Source organism: Drosophila bipectinata, chromosome 2L (assembly GCF_030179905.1).
Source record: "Drosophila bipectinata strain 14024-0381.07 chromosome 2L, DbipHiC1v2, whole genome shotgun sequence".
Taxonomy (NCBI): domain Eukaryota; kingdom Metazoa; phylum Arthropoda; class Insecta; order Diptera; family Drosophilidae; genus Drosophila; species Drosophila bipectinata.
The window spans coordinates 2,717,029-2,738,785 of NC_091736.1; the positions used below are offsets into that span (position 1 = coordinate 2,717,029).

A 21,757-nucleotide genomic window follows, 5' to 3' on the forward strand; every position below is an offset into this window, starting at 1 on the left:
ATATATACTGGGGTATACTGGGGATATACTGGGGTATCTTCTCTCTTTGCTTTAGCTCCATGGCGTCATAAATAAAGTGCAACTACAAATAATGTCACTTGTCGTCTGGCCATTTTGCAATATTGCATTGGTTGGAGCAACTTTTTTAATAACATGGCTCAAAGAGGGCTATGAGGGGGAAGAGACATCCCGAAGACACCAAACGGGGGCGAAACAAACAAAATGAGTTCTTGCGGCCAATACTTAATGAAAAACGGAAATGCCATTTTAGATTTATAGTTGTGATAAACAGCAGAGCACAGCAATTGGCCAGTTGAAAGTTGGTAACAACTTTTTAGCCGGCTTAGCCAACAGATGTTGGCGGAACTTGTTTTTTCCACACCAACTCGAAACTTATCCAACAGAAATAAACTTTTTCCCAAAGATTTAAGGTTTCCGTTTGAAGGAAATGATTTAAATTATAAACCAAAATTTCATTAAAATCTACAAGACTTACTCTGGTATTTATAATATTGGTGTTTAATATTTTAGGTACGTACCTGGAAAGAGAAGAAAGGTAGATGAAGTTAGTTAAGGTGTTTGACAGAAATATTTTCCCAGAAATGGAATCCTCACAAAATACTCGAAGTACTCGAACAATGGAAGACCCACAAATAGAACCTTTGTGATACTTGCCACCAACTGGACTGATTTTTATTATTGTTGTTTACACCTGCACGTGTAATCAAATACAATAAGCCATAAAAAATTATCATAAACAAGCCGATGCCAGCCAAAATGAAAAATAAAGTTGACAATGAGCCATGCCGAGTGATTGGCTGCTTGTGTGGGTAGTAGGTGTTGGCCATTGTTATTGGGTCGAAGGTGAGCCCTCAAAAATCCTTTGGCATACACAGACACCGCCATCGCCACCGATACAGACAAGGACACTGCCTGGCGATGGCCGACAACTGTCAATGGCATAAATTAAGGCTCAACAAGGCTCCACAAGTGTTGGCAACAAGGGCAAGGCTGGAAAAGCGTTGAGGCTGTGTCAATTTGATGGTGTCCTTGTTTAGCTCCTTGTTTATTTCCCCCCAGCTCCCCCTTGCTCCAACTTGCTTCCAATATTCTACTACAGTGCGTGCCGTTTTGAGTGGAACATGATGTTTTGCTAATTCTGAAGATTTGCAAGGAATTTTGCAATGTGATTTGAACAGTTGCTAGCCAGGGTCCTTCTCTATTGAAAACTAACAAAGTATGCTTGGTTTTAAAATCTAGGTCCTCTAGAAGGACCTTATACTTCTTTAATAAACCAACCTAGTCTTCAATTAGGTGAATCTGTCGGGGCCATGACGTCATTGAGGTGAGTACACAAAAAATATATATAGATATATGAAATGCGATAAAAACGCATCAACCCCTGACGAAAAAGTTCATTGTCTTCGCTTTAAAGTTTATTGCACTTAATTAACAACAACAAAAAAGCTGGCAGGCAGAGGAGGGTATTCTAAGGGGGATTCTCCCTCGAAGGCTGTTGCTCGCCTTCTGGCAGCAGATACTTAGATAGAGAGATACAGATACAAAGCGCCGGCGATAATGAATTATTAGCGAAAGCAGCAAGGCAGTCAGAAGTATCTCCTTCCCGAATCTCGGGCTGTATCTGTATCTGCCGGATATTAGAGCGGAGCAAACAAAGCGACAACATGTGTCGCCCCTTGGCAACATGCAACAGCAGAAGGCAAAGGCGAAGGCGTTGCGTCAAGTTCCATGGAACTGGAATCACAGCCATCCTACCGACGACACCAGCAACTTGAAGTTCTTTTAATGTTGCATGGCAAATTAAATTTCTAAATTGCAGCTGTCGTCGCTCTGCCGAACATTTGTCTTACCCTCTCGATGGGTGTGTGTGTGTCTATAATCTTACCAATAGCATCGTTCATAAATCATGACAGCAGCCGAACAGCTCAGCTCAGACATTTAATCAAAAATCCACAAAGGGGGTAAGGGCGAGACAGTATATTGCGTATACGCCGTGTGTGCCAGTCCAGACGTTCAGACCAAAAATAGAGAAGAGTCTTCCACAAAACCCACAATGAAAGTAAAACTTGTGACTCATGTAGCCACAAAAAAATGTATATCGCTTTCATTTGGGAGTCGTGTGGATCATCAACTGCATTACAATGGACTGGGACTGCACCTATGTATGCTTTATGGTCTGGCCCCAAATTGCATGTTTAATTGCAATAAAGAAACAACGCCCACACGGGTGAATACAAACAAACAATGGCAGAGAGTGGAGAGAGCAAGTGCAGAAGCGATTTTCATGAAATTTCGCGAAAGACAGAAAACAGCTGCAAGCCGCAAAGTGCAGCAGGAAAATGGAAAATGGGATAGATTTTCCACGCACACCCAGAGCCAAAACCACACCCAAATATATTCTGAGAAAGACTCCCAACTCCCAACCATTTTAATTAATTATTTTATAATTTTTAAGGAAACCTTTAAACAAAGACCCCCACAATGCCAGCGAATCGAACTTGAAAGTTCTGTGAAACGGAAATTGCAATAATTAACATAAATGTTCAAATAAATGCCAGCTCAGGGAATATAAAAAAATAACCATAAACTATTCATAATTGGCAATTGTTAGGCCCTGTTTTTTTGCTGGTAATGAGAACATTGGTTGGCTTGTTCCAGCCTTCAGTTCGAAGGCAGTTAAATGGTTAATCATCACACTTGATAGTTCCCTCGATTAATAGCTCAATTTTAAATTATTAGATTAGCAATTAACGCAGTTTGTAAAAAATTTTAATTATTCTAGACCCGATTTTTGTCAGAGGCATTCTTTTTAAGATTTCCAACAACATCAAATATTTATTCAATAATTTATGTAGCAATAAAACCTCACTCTTTCTGCCATTAAATTAATTGATGGCACAGAGAGCTCCGTTTGCATAATTGAGGCAAACATTTTAATAGAGATTATACCTCCAGCTTGACAAAGAAATGGCTAATTGTTCGAATATCGCTATTGAATATTGAAATAAAATATGTAAACGTTGGAAAGTCCGCATCACAATAAAAACTAAATGTCTGGCTCATTGTCGTAAAAGTTGCTGTCGGTTTATTGGAGAGAATGGAATGGATTGGTATTTTTTTTCTTTTTTTTTTTTTCATTTTTATTATAAACGAAAACGAAATGTGCACCGATGGGAGGGAGCGAGGGAACTTGGGGCTTTCAATGGCCCCAAGATGCTGATGCATACCGAAAAGTCTTCAGAGCGTTTCTGAAGACATGAAACGAAGCGACAGACAAACAGATCCAGATACTCAGAATGCAAAGAAAGATTCAGAGATGCCTTTTAGCTTTTATTACATATGGTGTGTATGGATGCACCAGAGAAGAGATGGAGACGTAGCTGGAGATCGAGACGAGACATGACCTACCCCAAGGCAAAAATTATTATTGTTTTCTTCTTCTTTTTCCCCTCCATATATACCACATATATATGTATATATATATTCGCTTTCTCGCTTATATGATTTTCTCTATTATGGCTCTGGGCATCTCTGGTCTTTTCTGGGTTGGGTTTTTGCCGAAATGAAGCCGTAAAATTATATATGTACGCATGCCAATGCACACCACTCCCCTGGCTCCCCAGGCTCCCCCAGATTCCCCAGCTTCATTGTTTCAAACTGCAGTGAGCAATAAATGAGTAATACGGTAATAAAAACAAAGTTTGCTCAGCACACGACCACACAAACCTCGCTCAAGGATGAGGGCCCGAGTAATGTGTTTATCTTGGTTAGTTGGCTCATAACATGTCCTTTGTCCTTTGAACCTTTGCCTGCAATTAGTTCAATAAAGAGGATATCTCAATAGTGGCTACTACCTTAAAACTTAAAGTATTATTTGTGTAATCTATCTAGTTATTCCCTACTTAAAACCCTCAACTACCACGCATGGCTGTCGGCCATTATTTTAATGCCATCACTAACATATCTATGAATTTATCAAATAATCAGACCGTGTCTAATGCCCAGCAAGTAAGGCTTACTATGTATCAGCCATGGCGGCAAGATCGTACTCACGGATACCAAAAAGACAGACCATAAAGACAAAGGCATTAAGTTACAACCGGCAAGCGAACCAGCACAGTAGTGTATGGTAGCTACCTGCCACCCATTCCAAAACCATAATTTAATATCAGCAGCTACCTAGCTGCCTAGCTTTGTTTGTCTCAAACTTGATTTCAAAGTTAAACCAACCTTAACCAACATTTATAGACATCAGCGACACAAAAACTACAAAATACTTTTTCAGTTTTTGGCTTAAACTTGATTTTGCAGAAAAAATTCAAGCAAATGTTTTGGCTGCGAAGGTGAGGTAGGTATGGTGATAGATCCAAAGAAGCAAATCTGAGAGGTAATTAAGCAGACTCTTAAGCCACAAAGAGCCTTCAGTTGGGGGTTAAGGCTTCTACAACTATTATTCTTATAATCGACAAACCGCAGATATTAAAGATTGGTAACTATCCATCACTTGTCTTAAAAATTCTTAGCGATTTAGGCCGAAAACTTACTCCCAAACAACAGCTATCTGGAAGTACTTAACTATTCCAACGATGGTGAATTTTTAATCACTTGATTTAGCCAAGTTAGTAATCGATAAAGCAAACATTTAATAATGCATTCCATGGGTAAGGGTGTCAATTGGCTAGTTATGGGCTTCGAATAGGGCCAGTTGCTAATATTTAATGGGCTTATATCCAACAAATTAATGTGTGAGCTTCGACAAATGGCTAAAGGTTTATGTAATCCAATTGGGAATCATTTAAGGACGATATTTATTGGGAATATCCTCCGGCCACCTTGGGGCTGGGGTAATTAGCCATCCTGACAAATGAAGGATACTGAGTCGTCTGCCAACTGTCTGCTAACAAATAAGCCGGCTCGCATTACAAAATTTTATGGTTGTCGGGGACAACAAATTGCCAGCGACTGTTTAGGTAAGCAGCCTGTAATTAATATTCTGACATGCACATCTCATCGAATTTGATGGCAACGATGGATTCGATTTCATTTCGCAGATGTATATATTTTTCTCACCAATCAGCCCCCCCAAAAAAATAATAATAATACTCGTAATAAGCAAATGACATAGACGGATCGGATATCAAATGTTGTTTGCGATAAACAGCCTGGAGATGTTTGTTTGTTTGGTGAAAGGAAGGGATATCCTTTAAAAGTCATTTGTTTTCTTTCTTTTTTTCAAAAGACAAAAGTTAAAGAACTCTTAGGAGTATTTTAGACAAGAAACGACTCTGAAAAGTCAATATATTTTAGGGGAAATGCATTCGAAGCACTGAAAGGATTTTAAGAAACTTTAGCTTCAACTCTACCAACTTTATCCATAAGGTTTCTTTTTATTTTTCCTAGTGCACTTGCATATATAGAAATAAATATCTATTTTCTAGCCAGAAAGGAAAAAAACTATAAAAAATTGAAAGCAATTTGCCAAGAAGAAAGAACAAAAACTACTATGTGTGTGTAATAACAGAAGCGAAAATTATTTTTCCAACTCAGAGGGAAATCCAAAGGAAAAACGACTGCAATATCGCGCTGTCTGCATATAAATTTTGGTTTAGGGACTAGGAATGGATGGGGTTTGGGTGGTTGACAGCCGGAGGGAAAATGCGTTCACTGATAAGGATGAAAATAAAATGCGATAATTTTTTTGTTCTCTTTGAGGAAAATACTCGGGAATTTCCACAACCGAATGACAAAGTATCGGGGACCAACAACAAAGCATACATAAGTCATAAAAATAAAAGTTCCTATGGGGCGTCAACGAGACGAGCTTCCATTTCTTTCTATATTTTGTTTTTGCTCATAATATTTTTGTTGCATCCAGCCAGAAGGGAAATTTAAGAAGTGTTTACTCCCCCAACCTCGGTGGCAACGAAATCTGTTTACAAATTTGATTTGCCTGCCACGCCCAGCGCAATTAGGGCAACATTCCCACACTAGCACTAGGGATTCAAAAACAGAGGAGTAGCTATAAGATTTTCAAAGGGGGTTTTAATAAAAAATGAAGCTGTAAAACCTCCTCAAAACTGAGTTAATATTTTGGGAGTATTATTTTGTATAGTCCCCCTTTTTGAGTACACCCCTGCCTCCATCAGAGATATGGTAACACAGCCCTGTAGTCTTAGGCCCATTGATTGTTATGTAAGCGGCTTATAATTTCTTCTCGCCCAGAGCCTCTCAGCCTCTCTTTTTTTTTTTGTTGCTCGGTTGGTGGGCGTAGTCGAGTGTTGAATGTTATGTGGGTGGGTGTTCGGCTATCGGTATCGTTATCGGTGTTGCCAAATGGAAAATGCATGTTTTTCCGAGCTTAAAAAAGTAAATTATAGATGGTTAGTCCTGTGGCCTGTGAGAGAAAAAGTTTTCAATTTTTTTTTGGGAGGATTAGGCAGCAGTTAGTGGCCAGCCCTAATGGATTACTGTGGGCAAGGTCAATTAGCCAAAATAAATGACAAGAGACGGCCATTCTAGAAGGCCTTTTTAATTAAAAAAAAGTCACTCTCTACTTGCTTCTCTTTTTTTTTTAAGCAAATTTCATAACCCAGCCAGCTCTTCCAAAAACCAAACTCACTTTCCCGCTTATAACTGAGATTTTCACTGAATGCTTTTCACTTTTCTCCCCTTACTGACTGAAAACGAAAGTGAAGCAAACTTAACATCGGAGCCACCGTTAGAGAGACGATGGCATTGTTTTCTGAGGTGTACATGGCGGTATTAGATATTAGATAGGCCTAACCGACACATAGACCCGATGAGCTGGACTCCGACTCGGAATCAGACATGCTGATGAGCTCGAGTTTGGCCTACTTTCACTTTCATTTTCTAGTTTCGGTTGCAGCAGGCGCGTAATCGTTTTTTTTTTGTTTTTCAAGCCGGTTTTTCCAGACCCACTGACAATGAAATAAAGTTGTTTCACATTTCATGGCTGCTGCACTCCGACAGTCGAAAAAAACTAATTCATAGGCCTTCGAAATGCCACTACCACTGAGAATTAGGCATCGCATTGATGGATTCCTCATTTTTTTTGTGGCAAAAAAAAAATATATAAAAAGTTAGTGCACTGCACAAAAAATGAAACTCTTATTGCTCACTTTCACTTTTTTCCAATGACAATTAGTGGCAACAAAGTATCACCAGCACCGTTCAGGTTTCTCATTTTAATTGCGCCTACAAACAAAGGCTTTCCAAAAAATAATTCTGGTTTTAAAAACAAAACTAGGCAGCCAACTGTACTTGGTTTCCAAATAATTTTAATTATAGGACTGGCATGAATGAATGTTTAATTGAGGGAGAAAAGTTTTGGGTTTGGGTTTAAAATGCTATTTGGATCACTGTTTATAGCCGAGTTGCTTTCGAAATCCCCAATGGCACTTGCCGTTCGACACTAAAACCTGAGCAGGGGCGAAAATAAAAACATAAAATTCACCACACACACTCTTAAATTAAACTAATAAAAAAAAAACGAGTAATAAAATCAATTTCAATCAAAATACCAGCGACTGACAAAAAAATTATAAGCAGAGACCAGCCAGGAAAAAAAAGAGCCAGCCATAAATCAAATGGCGAAATATTCGGCAAATCTTGGCAGAATTTGGAAGAAGAAATGGAAAGAGAATGCAGGAATTCTCTCAAAGAAGAGGCCTCGAGATATTTTTGTTATTGTGTATCTGCGAGATACTCTTGGACCAAGGCGTGCAATTAATGATTTCGTCAAGGCAGAGACGCCGACAGGCGTGATGTCGCAATATTCAATGAGCTTCTAATGACTGGCACACGAGTGTTATAACATTTCAGATTAAATGTCTAGCCAGACACCAATACCCGACCAGGTTTTTTTCCACTTTCAGTAAAACACAAAAACTAGACATCCCGACAGGATAGGTAAACCATTTATTTTTTGCTTAATTTATAATTATATTTTCTAGTCATTTTAATTATGTCTTAACCATATGGGTAGCTCAGTACCCCCACTTACCCTGCATTTTCGGCTGCAGCAATTGACATCTGTTGTTGGGGCTCATCTGTTAGCTGCAGCGTTAGATGTCCCCGTCGTGGTTCTTGTAGGTCGGAGCTCTCCTAGGTGGACTATACACATAAGAAAATCGTACAAATCGCAAATGAAACACTGCAAAGGGGAAAATAAAAGGAAAATTTTATTAACATTTTGTTTGTGAATCTCTCTTTTGTTCATATGTACATATATTTTATAGTATTATTTTTTAACAAAAAACGCTAGGCTTGACATAAGTTGCCGCCACTTGAAGAAAGGCCCAGAGAAAAGAGACAGAGGCCCAGAGACCAGAGACCCCGTTGGAAACAAGAAAAACTGGCAAAAGCAAACGCCAGCTGGCCACTTGAAGACTCAAGTTACAAGAAACACTTAGGGCCTAGCCGAGCCAAGCCGAGCCGAGCCCCTTTCTCCCATCATCACCATTCACATGCTGATGAAAACCCAAAAAAAAAAAAAAAAAAAGAAAATGTTGAAATCCCTAGGAAACCCAAAGACGAAATGAGTAAAAGGCGCCAAGTGTATGTCGTCTGGGCAAGGTGAAGGGGCTGAAAGAGGGTGGTGGTAGAGGTGGTGTTGCCTCCAAAACGAGGGGCCTCTTTTGTGTTGCCGCAGGCACAGTCTGAGTTTTTGGCAAGAAAGGGTTCGAATTTAAGCTTAAGAAGCATCTTCTAAGGTTTTTCTTGAATTGGTTTTTAGAATATAATTTATAATAAAATGTTATTTGATATTTTTCAAGATACTTCAAGTATCTTTCTTAAGCTTCTTGTGAGCAAAACAACATTATCTCCCATAAGCTTCATAATCCTTCGATTCTGCACAAATTAAAGTTTCATTTTCCGCCCCACCCATCATTGTTGATTTTCTTTGGTTGGGCCAACGTGTCGTATACTCAACGCGTCAGCCACCACCCAGAAAAAAAGAGTTTTCCACACGCATGGAGCATTCTTATACATACATACTTATATGATATGCAAGTGTTTGTGGCATGAAGAGAATGCTTTATTGTATTTGCTTTTTAAACATCAACAACATTTTGCTGTTGCCACACGATGATGTTTTCGCTACAGAGATACTCTGCTGCCACTCGCACAGATACTTGTAGGCAGGGCCGTAGCTAGAGCCTCGGAGGCCCTGGGGCAACAAGTAAATTTGGGGCCCCCTATACGGAAGTCTTTTGGCCCGGCGGGGCCCCTTCCCTTCGGGGGCCCTGGGGCACCGCCCCACCTGCCCCATGCTAGCTACGGCCCTGCTTGTAGGCTTGTGCTAGTGTGTGTGTGTTTGCGACTGCATTGCGTTTTTCTCATTGTTTTGGTACCCCGTACCGCCCAGAGCTCACCTCCCTAGTCCAGGAACTTGTTTTATATAATTTCCTGTACGCGTGGCACAAAAGCAGAAGCCCAAGCCAGAGAACATAATCTACCCGTCTTGTTCTCGCATTATTCATACCCATACTGATACTCATACCATATACATATACATATATCTCCATAAAATCCCATCGGCTGCCATCTCCCTCACTCTGTCCATTCTTTTGTCATGCATTTCTGCTGATAATAATAATGCACTTCGTTGCTATTGCTGTTCTTGTCGTTGTTTATAATTGTTGCTTTGTGCGAGCTTAGCAGATGCATAGATACAGATACACATGTATCTCGATACGTCATGCGACATCTGAGAGGACAATGGATCTTTTTTTAAATACTTTTCTATCGTTTCTTCCAGTCTGTTTAACTTTTGATTGATTAAAAGTCCATCTTTAATATGAATTTTCACAAAACTATGCTAATTGAGCGAGTGAAACAGCTATATTGTTGTAGAGTCATTGTTGTTGTAGTCTCTTTCTCCGCTTGAAATAGTTTCAACATGTCTCGACAAGTCTCGGGTTCGAAACGAAGGAAAACAATCCATTTTTTTTTTTGTTTATTTTATTGTCGCGGCGCGTTGTGGATATTTTTGTTTGTGGATTGGATTGGATTTTTATTTTTATCAGACCCAGACCCAGACAAGGACAACAGCTAGGTGTGAGTAGGAAGGAAAGCAAAGGCCTTAAGAACAAACGTAAACAAGAGAGAAAAAAATGCATTTGTGATAATGGTTAGTATTTCCTTTTTTTTCTTCCTTATCTTTCCTTTTTTTTCTGTACATTTATTTATAGCTTGTAAATTTTGTAAGTAAACAGTTTGTACAATATATTTATTTGTATTTCCGCAACTGTCAGCAGAGAGAGAGAACGATCTCCACTCAGAAACTAACAAATTAGCCCCATTACAAAACCAGCTTAGAACCATGCTGAAGCGGCGACGAGACTTGGCCAAGACGGCGATGACAACGGCGAGGCAACTTAATACGCGGGTTATGCAACACACAAAAGAAGCGAAGCTGTTGCACAAAGCAAGCGGCAGAGACCCAAGAGAGCCGCCCGCCTCTCTACCTGGAAACGTAATGGAAGAGCCAACCGGTTTATGGCCCAAACCGAAAAACCGACAGAAAAAGATACTTCATTTCGCATGGCCAGGAGATTCTGCACATTTTACCGTTAACATAATGGCTAAATCACCGTTTAGAAAACCGCCAAGAAGATGATGATGATGTAGGTGGTATGGTGCGGTGGGGGGTATTCGAGCGGTTCAAGATTTCAAAAGAATTCTCCTCGCTTCTTCGTTCTTGCCAATTTTTCTTCATTTCTTGGAGCGTTTTTCTGTCTTTTTTTTCGTATATTGCAAAAAAAACGTAATTACAGTCGTTGGTTATATTTTTCTTCCCAGACGTGCATAGAATTAAATTAAATTAAAACCCAGAGCCACAACACTTTGGCAATAGTTGTCTTAAAAAAAAGCACACTCTTAAAAATAAAGTATTTATTATATTAAAAGCTAAAGAAAGCCTACACCCCCTAAAGACATAACTCTTATCTCTTCGTAACTGCAACTTCACAAATATTACGTGACAGTTTTTTCAACAATTTCCGATTCAGAAATAAATTATCCAAAATTTCCAAATTATTTATTAAAGTTAAAGCGGAAAAGACTTGTACCGTAAATTATTTGAGAATTCGGAGAAGGCAGTTGATTAATTGTGACTTTAAAGTGAAATATTTATATATTTTAGTTAAAAAATGTTCCCAAGCTTTCAATAAACTGTAAAGAGCTGGGAAAAAATCGATTTTTAATAAAACGATGCCTTCTCAAAAAATTTAAGGAAAATTAAAATCGAAATTTCCATAATATTCCATAATTAAGATTGTGATTTGAGGCTTCAAATATTTAAACTTAGAGATGTATCATAAAAAATTCAGAAATATAAACAAACACAAACCAACCTTTTCGATGAAATCGATTAAATCGATAAAATTAAAACCGATATATCGGTGGTAAACCTTTTTTGAAGAAATAGATACTCAAAATTAAAATCGATTTATTGGTGGAGCAACTTTTGCGATTAAATCGATTCTTAAAATTAAAATAGATGTATCTCTTAATTGGAAAAAATCAATTTAATTTCCAACTCTTATAAGTAATTTGATGACTAAATTATTTCACTTTATTTCAAAGCCCGAAAGCCCTGAAAGATAAGCCAAAACTTCCTTCAAATTCCATTTGTTAACAACTTGTTTCTTTCCGCAAAGCGTGCTGTGCAAAAAAACCATTTTTCTTCATAATGAGGTCAGTTTAAAATACATAAACTCATTATTCGGTTTATTTTTTCTGTTTTTTTGGCATTTTGTGTGGTGTGTGCTTTCGGGTATAATGTGTACTGAGCACACAAACCGTAAAAAAAAACATATTCGGCGTAAAAATTGTTTTATTGTCGCGTACGCAAGAAAACGTACAAAAATGTGTGGCCCAAATAAGGAGTACGAGTACAGCAAAAAAAAAAATAGCACTGACACATTAATATTGTTAAGTAAATAGAGAAATTTACGAAAATTGAATCAACAAACAAGTTGTAGAGATAACTTTTATAAGAAAGCACAGATCCAAAACTTTATCTAGCCAGCCTTAAACCATTATTTAATTTTATTAGCCCTCTGTAAGCCTTTTGAACATCGAGTGCATAATAATAGCTTTGAGACTTCAAACAGTGCGACCCCCTCGGCAAGTACTTCCGCCCATTGCAACGCTATCAAAACCCATGGACTGTAAAGTAATGGTCTCATAGGGGCTCTATATACATAAAACCCCAACTATCGGCCACCGAGGCACATGCTTTGCATATCTGGGGGAGGAGTGAGAGCTGGGTTAGTACTGTTAGTCCCTCCCGCAGAGCCTTTTCATGGATACATAGATAGCAACAAGTGGCCAAAAAAAAAACAGAAAAATCCATGCCGTATGCTCGGGTTTACGTGCCTGGAATTAGCCATTTAAAGTATCGTTAACGGGGCTCACCCCGCAGCTGTTTAAATGCCACTGATAAGCCACGAAAACATATATGTTTGGGTTTCATTTTTTTGGATCGACATGAGTTTGAGATTAACTATACAGCACTTGGCCAAATGTTCGCTCAGGTTGAACAAATACAAATGATGGATTTACCCACTGGGTAGCTGATCTTCAAGAATTTGGGTTAACTTGGCAACAAATCAATATGGTTAGGTCCCAGACATTGGGTTGTATATTGGCCAAAAACGATGAAGACTAACTGCTTATTAGCATGCAAGCCGAATAGCTTCAAGAATCATTAGCCAGCGGAAAGAACTAAAGGAAGACTGGCAACCGACTGGCAAAGTGCTCTTAAAATGAAGAAAATGTTGGGGTTTAGGGGAAAAAAGAAGTACTATTTAAAGGGTATTCCAAATCCCATGGGAGTCGTACTTAATACTTTCCATATCATTGTCATTAGAAGTCACACAAAGAACCAAACCCGAAACTCACAAAAAATGAGTGCCCGGAAGCGTTTCAGTTTCATGGTGGCAAGTGTTCCGCCTAAGGCCCCCCTTCGAGATAATAATAATAACAACCGGCGAAGCAAAACGGACACAGATTCTACTGTTTGTGCGTTTTCTTGTCAATCAATTCATTAATCACTCTGCCTCTGAGTTTCTGCCTTTTTTTTGTTCTACCCAGAAAGCCTCCACCGTTTATATCGCAGTCTTCTGCTTCATTTGTGGCCCGAAACGTGTTTATGTCAAATTTGGATAATTAATCAAATTAAACGAGAGTGAAAGAGAGTCAGTACAGATACTACCTTTTGCTGAAAAGCGCCTAGAGAGCTCTGTTGGCTAATTATTCATTTTTTTTTGGGGAGGGGACTTTGTTTCCTGAAATATTTACCAGAAGACTAGTGGCTTTCACTGACAAACTGTCAATGGATATGTTGACATTTCCCCACTGGTGTGAAAATTAGTCTTGGCCATTAAAAAAAATTTTAAAAATTTATAAAAATGCACGTAATGTTTTTTCTTTCGTAAACCCATAAATGTTGCCTCCCATTTGTTATCTGTAGGCTGTCACGCATTTCCCTTGTCCCGAATATGGTTAAAAATGTTTATTTTTATGCCTTTTTCGCCCAAGCCCGCGAGTAATTTTTATTAGTTCGCCATTAATGTAGTCGCCCTCGTATAAGTGTAAGAGATGCCATAAAAAGTTGCAGCTAAGGATCAGGAAACGTGGCTGGAGCCAGCTAACTTGTAGCCATAAAACTTAATTAGTTTGGAAAACATTCAGAAAGTAATTTGAGACAACATTTTACAGGAAATGGCCCAGAAGTTTTTGGTGGAATACTTGTATGTTTCAAAACCTTGGCCACTTGAAGGGAAAAGTAATCACTATATAAAGGTGTGACATCATATGACCATTCCAAGACATAAATAACTCTAAGACTCTATGAAAAAATCATCTTAAACAAAAAAGTAAATTTATGAACAAACCAGCGACTGAAATTTACATAAAAATCATCTAAATAACATACAGACATAGGCCTATGTAGGTCTCTATTAAAAGTATATAATGCAGGCATGAAAAATGATTGGTATTTCACTAATCAGATCTCTAGGCTGACCAACGCATCCACTTTATTTATTCGATTATTTATTTGTTTCTTTTCATATTTCTTTATTGTTTACACTCGGATGCAAATTAGTTTTTGTGCCAGAAATGACGCAGAAAATTCCATTCCAATTCCAGTTCCAGATAGCCAGCTAGCCAGATATTTTTCTGCATAATTTGGATGCTTTATATGTACATGGCCAGGGAATATATTCCACTCAGTTGCCAGCCAATAGATGCATAAGTGTGGATTTATTTTATGGAGCACTCGATATGATGCACGTTGCCTGTTTCCAAATACGTTTGGATAGTCATCGAAAAAGTAACAAATTCCTGCCATACTTTGGAGCAGAATAAACCTATCTATTCTGGATCAGACGACTTTATAAATATTTCATTGAAATTCAAGGGCTAAAAACAATCATACAGGTATTGGGTTACAAAGCACCCTTGGAGGGCTTTCTATTTCTATTTCTGGACACGGCTAAATTTAATTACACTTCTCAGTTACAGCCCATCTAGATGGCTTGTAATGTAATGAAATAGAATAAAATACGCACCATTAATTGCATACTTTGAGGCGCCATTACATGGACACTCATAAAAATCAATAAATAGCTGGCCTCCTCTCGGACTCGAACTCGAACTCAAGTCATGTGTGAAACTGATTTGTCTGCCAGAAATCCAAATAAATGGCATTTTGTATTTAATTTTGTGTGTGCATCCGAAATTGTTGTGACAAATTTCAAAGCAAAGAGAATAATGAGCAAATATTTGGTTCTTTATTTTAAAATTTAAGAAAAACACTGAAGGATATTTTGGGAAGCAGCGCAAACTTGTTCTTAAAGATCTCGAAAATAATTCGATAAAGGAACCTAAACCGGCTCACTACCAACAGCTGCAAAGCCATCACAATCAAAACTTTATTTTTTATATTTTTTTGGAAGAAGCTTGAGTATCTGAAGAAAACAACAACTCGTCTAATAATTTCTAAAGAGGCTGGCACGTCTCTTTTTTAGGGGGCTTCCTCAAGATTTGAATACCCAACGCCAGACGCAGACATAAATCTTGTTTTGATTTATTCTCCTCCATAGTTTTCAATTAGAATTGCCATTCGCTTTCATCGAAAGAGACAGGACATGAAGCTGGTGAAAGAGATGGCCTCTTGTAGCTCAAATTTCGGAGCTCAGGACGCTCGAGGGGATTCGGTTAGAAGAATCGCGCGCGTTTTTTTCTTGGTTGGTGCTGGTTTTTGGTACGTTTCGTCGTTTTTTCGTTGATGACCTTGAAAAAGCTTTATCTAAAAATCGAGTGCAATCAACTTTATAAACACACACACACTCGGAGCAGCAGCTGGCACACATGCTCGCTTATATTTCCCCTACATTTCACACACAAGTTTTGGAGGAGAATCGAGACCCGCAGCGTTAGGTAAAGTCTTCAAGCTCCCCACTCTCTCTCTCTCTCACTCTCTTGGGGTTTGGAGTCTTCCAAGTCTTATGGTATGGGTTAACCGCACATAATAATTATTCTAGATTCTCAAATTCTTCAAAAGTATCTGTGAGTTTGCTTTGGCGAGTGTATCTTGGAAAGGTGGTCGCTCTGACGTACGCGCTGGTCATTCTTGTTTTCTTGTTTTATGGCATCTTGTTGTAGTTGTAGTTGTTGTTGGTTTTGGTTTAAAAAAGCCTTTAACTAAACAACCCAAAAAATGGTTAGAGGAAGAGGGTTAAGCAACAGGTAACCCAAACTGGTGAGAAAATCAATATGTACATATATTTTGTCGATTGCTTATCTATGAGATATCAATGCAGTTTAAACCGGAACCTCAAAGATACAGGAAACTTAGGTATTTCATTATATTTTTTAAATAAGTCTTCTAGAAGTCTTGTAGGTTTAGTTTCATCAACTGCACTTCAAAATCGTAATCTCTATTAAAGCCAAAGTGTATTACGCAGTTAGTTATCTTCGCTTACAGGGAACAAGTTTTTCGGAAGTGACTCATGTCTCCCTTCCCAATCAGTCAAAACTATAGTTTATAGCCACTATTGCTGGGTATTGTTCCCGGCCCAGGCCATTCAATCACTTGGAAATCAACTAATACTCATAAAACAAACCAGAAAATACTTTGACAAAGCAAATATTTGGCATATATAATGGGCATTCCTCAGTTGTTTTTTTTTTGGATGCCTGCATTAGCTCACACACTCTCGAACACACAACAGTTTCGGACTGAATGCCTACCAACGTCCAACGAACCTATGACATCAACATTATTTCGGCCAAAAAATATAAAAAAAAAGCCAGCTGAAAATTATTTATTTCGTATATTTAAAATTTCGACAGAGCAAGTAATGTGTGTGTATAGGGCGGGTTAAAGGGGCCGCCAGTATACTATACCCCTTCAGAGAGTTTCACTTTCGAGCCGAGATTAATTCGCCAGAAATTCAGATTCAAGCTTAGACCCAGAGTTAACTTTGACTTTAGACTTTAGATTTTTAATTAAGATAATTATAGCGATTGAGTGCAGACATCCATGAGTTGAAACATTTGTTGCGGATATCCCCCCTCCCATCAGATCTCTTGTGATTTCTTTGCTTTCTTCGCGGCGTGTCTAAAAAATGTCAGTCCGTCAAATATTTGTGGGTCGAGCCGAGCGGTTGCTTATAGATAAACACAGACGTCAATTAGTTAATATGCTTTTAAAAAGGAACCCCAGCAACACTGGGTAATTTTTGAATGACTAAACAAGACACATGACAGACCCAGATAGACCGAAAGCCACCATAATCACACGCTTCTTTCGGTCAAGTACAGTACGGCTCAAAAAAAGCAAAGCAAAGCTCTTGCAATGTGTGGATTGTTAGCTATTATACAACTCAGTCAGAGGTGCACACAAAAAATGAGTATCAAATCAAATTCATTTGAAGAAACACACACACTCACTCACACTCATACAGAGAGACTCAGTCCGACCACGGGGGCAACAATATATGGCATACATAATATTAAAGAAATCGCACCCAAAAACCAAATTGGCATAAACTACGCCGAAAATAAATTGGAATCTAAAAATGAAATTCAAATGCGGCAAACGCCCCAAAGAGGAGCAGTTTCCCCGAAAAAAAAAAAAACCAAAAAACAAATCAAAATAAAACACAAAAAACGAATGTCCAAAACAAAACAGAAAACTTGGATAGAGGAAATAGAGATGCAAATATTGAGATATTTTTTCATTCCAGATAGAATACTATTTGAAATTCTTTTTAAATTAAAAGAAATTCCTAGCATATCTCATAAGACCTGTAACTAGTTAAATTGTTAAGTATCTCAAGATGCTGGCAACCTTCAGCTCACAATTCGCGCCGAACTTCAAAAAGAAATTAAAATTATAGCAAAACTCATGCAGCAGACTCGGTACAGACACACATGTCCAAGTACCCAACCAGAAGATATATGTATATATATATATTTATAAAATGAGGCATTGGGAAACCAGTTTTACCTGGAAAGCCACAGCAATGGCTCTGAGATATTGTACGTAAGCAGTAATTGAAGTTAACGTAATTATAAACGTAGTCCCGACCATCAAGAATCATGTGCAGGAGCAGCAAGTTCAAGTAAAAATTCAAGAAATACATTGACAATTTCTGGCGAACTGACGAGTCGTCGAGTCGAGTCGAGCTAGCTGGTCAAGCTTAATTTCCCAATTAACATGGAAAACTTCAAAGGGACAAATTCATTTACGCTTCAGAGCCACTTCAGAGCGCGAGAATATTACAAACGTAAGTCCGAAAACGTGCCCTCGACTTTTTTTTGTCCCAAAAGAATTCAGACTTTGGAAGACTGGAGCAGTGGAGACCTCAAGGAGGGGCTCAAGGTTCTCAGGACGTTGACGCTAGGGTCAGAGCCGAGGGATAGTGTATATCCTCAGAAACTAGGCGTTTTATAGGCAATGGCAATTGTTGTGGTATAGTTTTTATAGAACATTTTGGCTTGTAGTTGTATTTTATTTGAATTTAAAAGATACTTAAGTTACTAATACAATAGATATTTTCTCTAGAGGTTAGATTCGAAGACGCTTTCTACCTCTTAAGGCCAAAAATGTCACAAAATTCTATAAAAGACTATGTTTTTTACAGAATATGATGTGGTTATAGAGATACTTTATTTAAATTTCATAGATACTATAACTAAGGAACCAATTTAATAGGCTCTTCTCAAAACTGTTCTCTAGATACTACAAGTACTCTAGGTACTACATCCAGGGTCTCCCAGATATCCATAAGAACTAGTCCTTATACAGAAAATTTTGGTTTATGATTGTATCTTTTTGCTGTATTTTATAGAAACTATACTAAAGTAACTATTTTAATAGATCTTTTCCCTAGAAGACACTCTCCAGCACCTTTCCCAACGATATCCATAAGTACTGACTTTTTAGGAGACGATCGAGATACTATATTATAATATAGATCCTAGACTCTAGATGGTCTTCTCCTCAAATATTTTTTCTAAAGTTTAGAAATTAGATACTCTCTAGTATCAAGTAACACCGACATCCATAAGTATGAGCCTTTTAAGAGACAATACAGGCGTTAAGTTATTGTACATCTTTTATTGTAGATACTATGATGAAAACACTCTTATGATATTTCTTTTCTATAGAGTCTAGATGTTTTTCTCCTTAAATTGTTCTCTATATTTTAAAATCTCTCTCTAGAATCTATTTAAGTCCATCGATCTCCAACAGAACTATCCTTTTTATAGACAATACTGGCTTATAGCTTTTAGATACTAGTTAAAGATACTCTCCCCAAATAATAACTCATTAAATGGATAGTCTTCTCCTCAACTACACAGAGTCTAGAGTCTAGACCCCACACATTCTCTTCTTTCTCTGTAGAATCTCCCTGTTTGCCCGACTCTCTGGATTGTCTTATCAGCCTTTTTCAGTTTTCAAAACAAAGTCCATTTCCATGCCGCTTGGTCACTTTTCGTGTGTGTTTCGCGACTCTACTGTACAGTAGAGACGTTTAAAATGCCATTATCTAATCGTCGCTTTGCTGGCGACGTGTGTGTGTTGGTGTGCTGGTGCGTTCGGATGGGCGGTGCCGGGTGGGGGGGCACTGGCGATAAGCCTAAGCCCAACATTTTGTTAGTTTCTTCCTCGTATTTATGTTTTTTTTTTCTATTAAATTATGAGCTGAGGGCGATTAGCTCTCGAGGAATATAAGACCGAAACAAAAACTATGAAATAATGTGGCAAGTTTGAGGTGTTTTTTTTTTTGTAATTTTTGTAGAACTGCCGAACTGGAAAACTGGTTTAACCTGTCCCACAAAAAAAAAGCCAAATTGCTGACGGCCACTTAATAGCTGAACACAAAATAAAACACTCACAGTCTAGCAACAATAAACTAATTAAATCAATCCAAAATAAGTCGCAAAATCTTCGAAGAGTTCTCGCTATCACTCTTCTCTAGCTACCTAAGAGAACGCTTCAAAAATAGCTGAGAATTTTCATTGAAGGTATAAATAAAATGTTCTCAAAATAAATATTTCAATATCATATGCAAAACTCAAAAGCTGATAAAAAAAAAAAAAAAGAAACACGCATACTAGCACCCGAGATACATCCATGGCAGCAATGTATCTGTGAGATACGTAGCGCACGAAGAGCAAGCAAGAGTTAGAACTCAGATACGGCCATACGAAAAATAAATAAATAAATAAAAACCTTTGCCGAGTCGTGTGTCGGTTTTTCTCAGTTCCATTTGAAATGGTATGGGTTCTGATATATCTTATGGGTTTCTTTTTTTTTTTTTTGGGGTTTGTTTGCCGTCGAGAGATCGAGTGGAGAGACAGTTTACAATGTTTGCTCGGGTATTAGCAAAAGAATTCTAACTGAACCGAGCAGCGGGCCTCGACTCACGTTTTGTTATGTAATAGACTCTGTCGATGGTGCCTTGCATTCTCAGTTCTCCATGATTATTAATCGATCGAGACTCTATAGGTCTGATAACTCGGTTCTTTTTCTCAATATCTTACCTTTAAAGTTAATGAATTTTATTCAAAAATTGATGTACTTTCGACGATCTCAAGTATAATCCCATTGATAATTATTTCTCAAATTATTTTATTAAATGCGTTAATCCATTTTTAATTAGTTTGTTTGACGGCATTATAATTTTTTATTTTATTTTCACACTGATTTGCACTTTTTTTTTAAATTTATCTGGGGGCTCTACTTGTGGCCCAAATAATTGATCAATTTTTTGAATAACTGTAACTATTCCATTTAATTTTTGTATTTTTTTTATTTTGTATACAACTTGCAAAGTGAAACCGTTGTGTGTAGAAATATATATTTGTATTTTTTATCGATTTTTAAATATAATTTTCAATGATGATTTTTTTTTTTGCCAAGGCTAGCTTGATTTTATTTATGGTTTTTATTTGTATTTTTGTTGTATTTGTTTTGCACAAAATAAATATATGTATATATGGTATTTAGACCGAAGATCTTGGGGAAATCATATAGTATTTTAGCAGACAAACTGCCGAAGAGAAGAGAGAAACTATTAGTATTTGTGGGGATGGAAGAAGGGCAGCAGGCATATGATGGACTATCGTGTATTTTGAATTTTCCATAAAGTGGGCAATTAAAATTCAGATCGGGCGAAACGGAATGGCAACGAAACAAAATATAAATAAAGATACGCAATCGAAAGCGACAAAAAAACGAAGCGCACCGAAAAGCGTACGAACCGAAGAAAAAAACCCGACAATTGAATTATGAAACCCGAAAGCGGCAAAGCGACACAGGAGAGCGATTTCAACTGGGGGGTAGGGGGGGCGCTTAAGAGAGCGAGAACGCGAGTTGGGGAGCATGAAGATGGAGAGCAGGAACGCTGGTTAGTGGAACGCCACACAAAAAAATTCCGCAACGAAACGCAGATGAAAATTTTTGTTTCAAAAATCCCACCTCTTGGATTATTTAAAAAACAGGCCTAATCTACCAATTATTTTATTGGAGCTTCTTCAGTCTGTCCTAGCTATCTAACAGATAAAGATACAAGAAGAGTATCTCCCAAAGGGAGAGGAAACGGGCAAAACACGCACTCACACACGCACACACACGCGCACTTTGCTTTGCTTCTTTTCTTTCTTTCTTTTCTTTTTTTTTTTTTTGGGCTGCGCCAACTTTTCTTTCTTTGCTGCTACGTTCTACGCACTTTTGTATCTGCAAGATACGCTTAACTCCAGTCGATTTCAGCAGTTGGCAGTTGGGATTTGCGGAAAAGGTAAATAAGATCGGGGGGGACAGACACGCACGACGACGACGAGAACCGAGAATGAAAGACACGTCGACAGCGAACAGAGCACGAGAATGAGCACTCGCAGTGGAATATTGTATCTGCTCCCGCGCCCAGGCAACCTCACCAAACGAAATACAAACTCGAACTGAAAAGTATCTCACGCTCGAACCGAAAAGTATCTCACGGATATCCACCAGCTGTGTGACGTGCTCGCCGCACAATGGGCAATGTTAAGATTTTTGCTAATAAATTCTGACTAGTGAAGTTTTGTTTAAAATAAATATATCTGTTTAATTATTATAGGCTATGAAATTTTAATTTATAATTAAGGCAATTCTGAGCAAAGTTTTTAGTGAATTTAATAGGAAGAATAA

At 38.0% G+C, this 21,757-nt stretch overlaps 1 protein-coding gene across 3 annotated transcripts in view; it reads right to left on the minus strand.

Annotated features, from left to right (window-relative positions):
• Window positions 1-21,523, minus strand: part of tai (taiman) — a 58,674-nt gene extending 37,151 nt beyond the window's left edge. For all 3 annotated transcript variants that reach the window (XM_017240020.3, XM_017240021.3, XM_017240019.3), the window contains exons 1-2: window positions 20,113-21,523; window positions 8,045-8,194 (exon numbers count right to left, since the gene is read on the minus strand). In XM_017240020.3, the coding sequence (XP_017095509.3) occupies window positions 8,045-8,073 (29 nt within the window). In that variant the 5' untranslated portion in view covers window positions 8,074-8,194; window positions 20,113-21,523. The remainder of the gene's footprint in view (window positions 1-8,044; window positions 8,195-20,112) is intronic.
• Window positions 21,524-21,757: the final 234 nt, after the last annotated feature.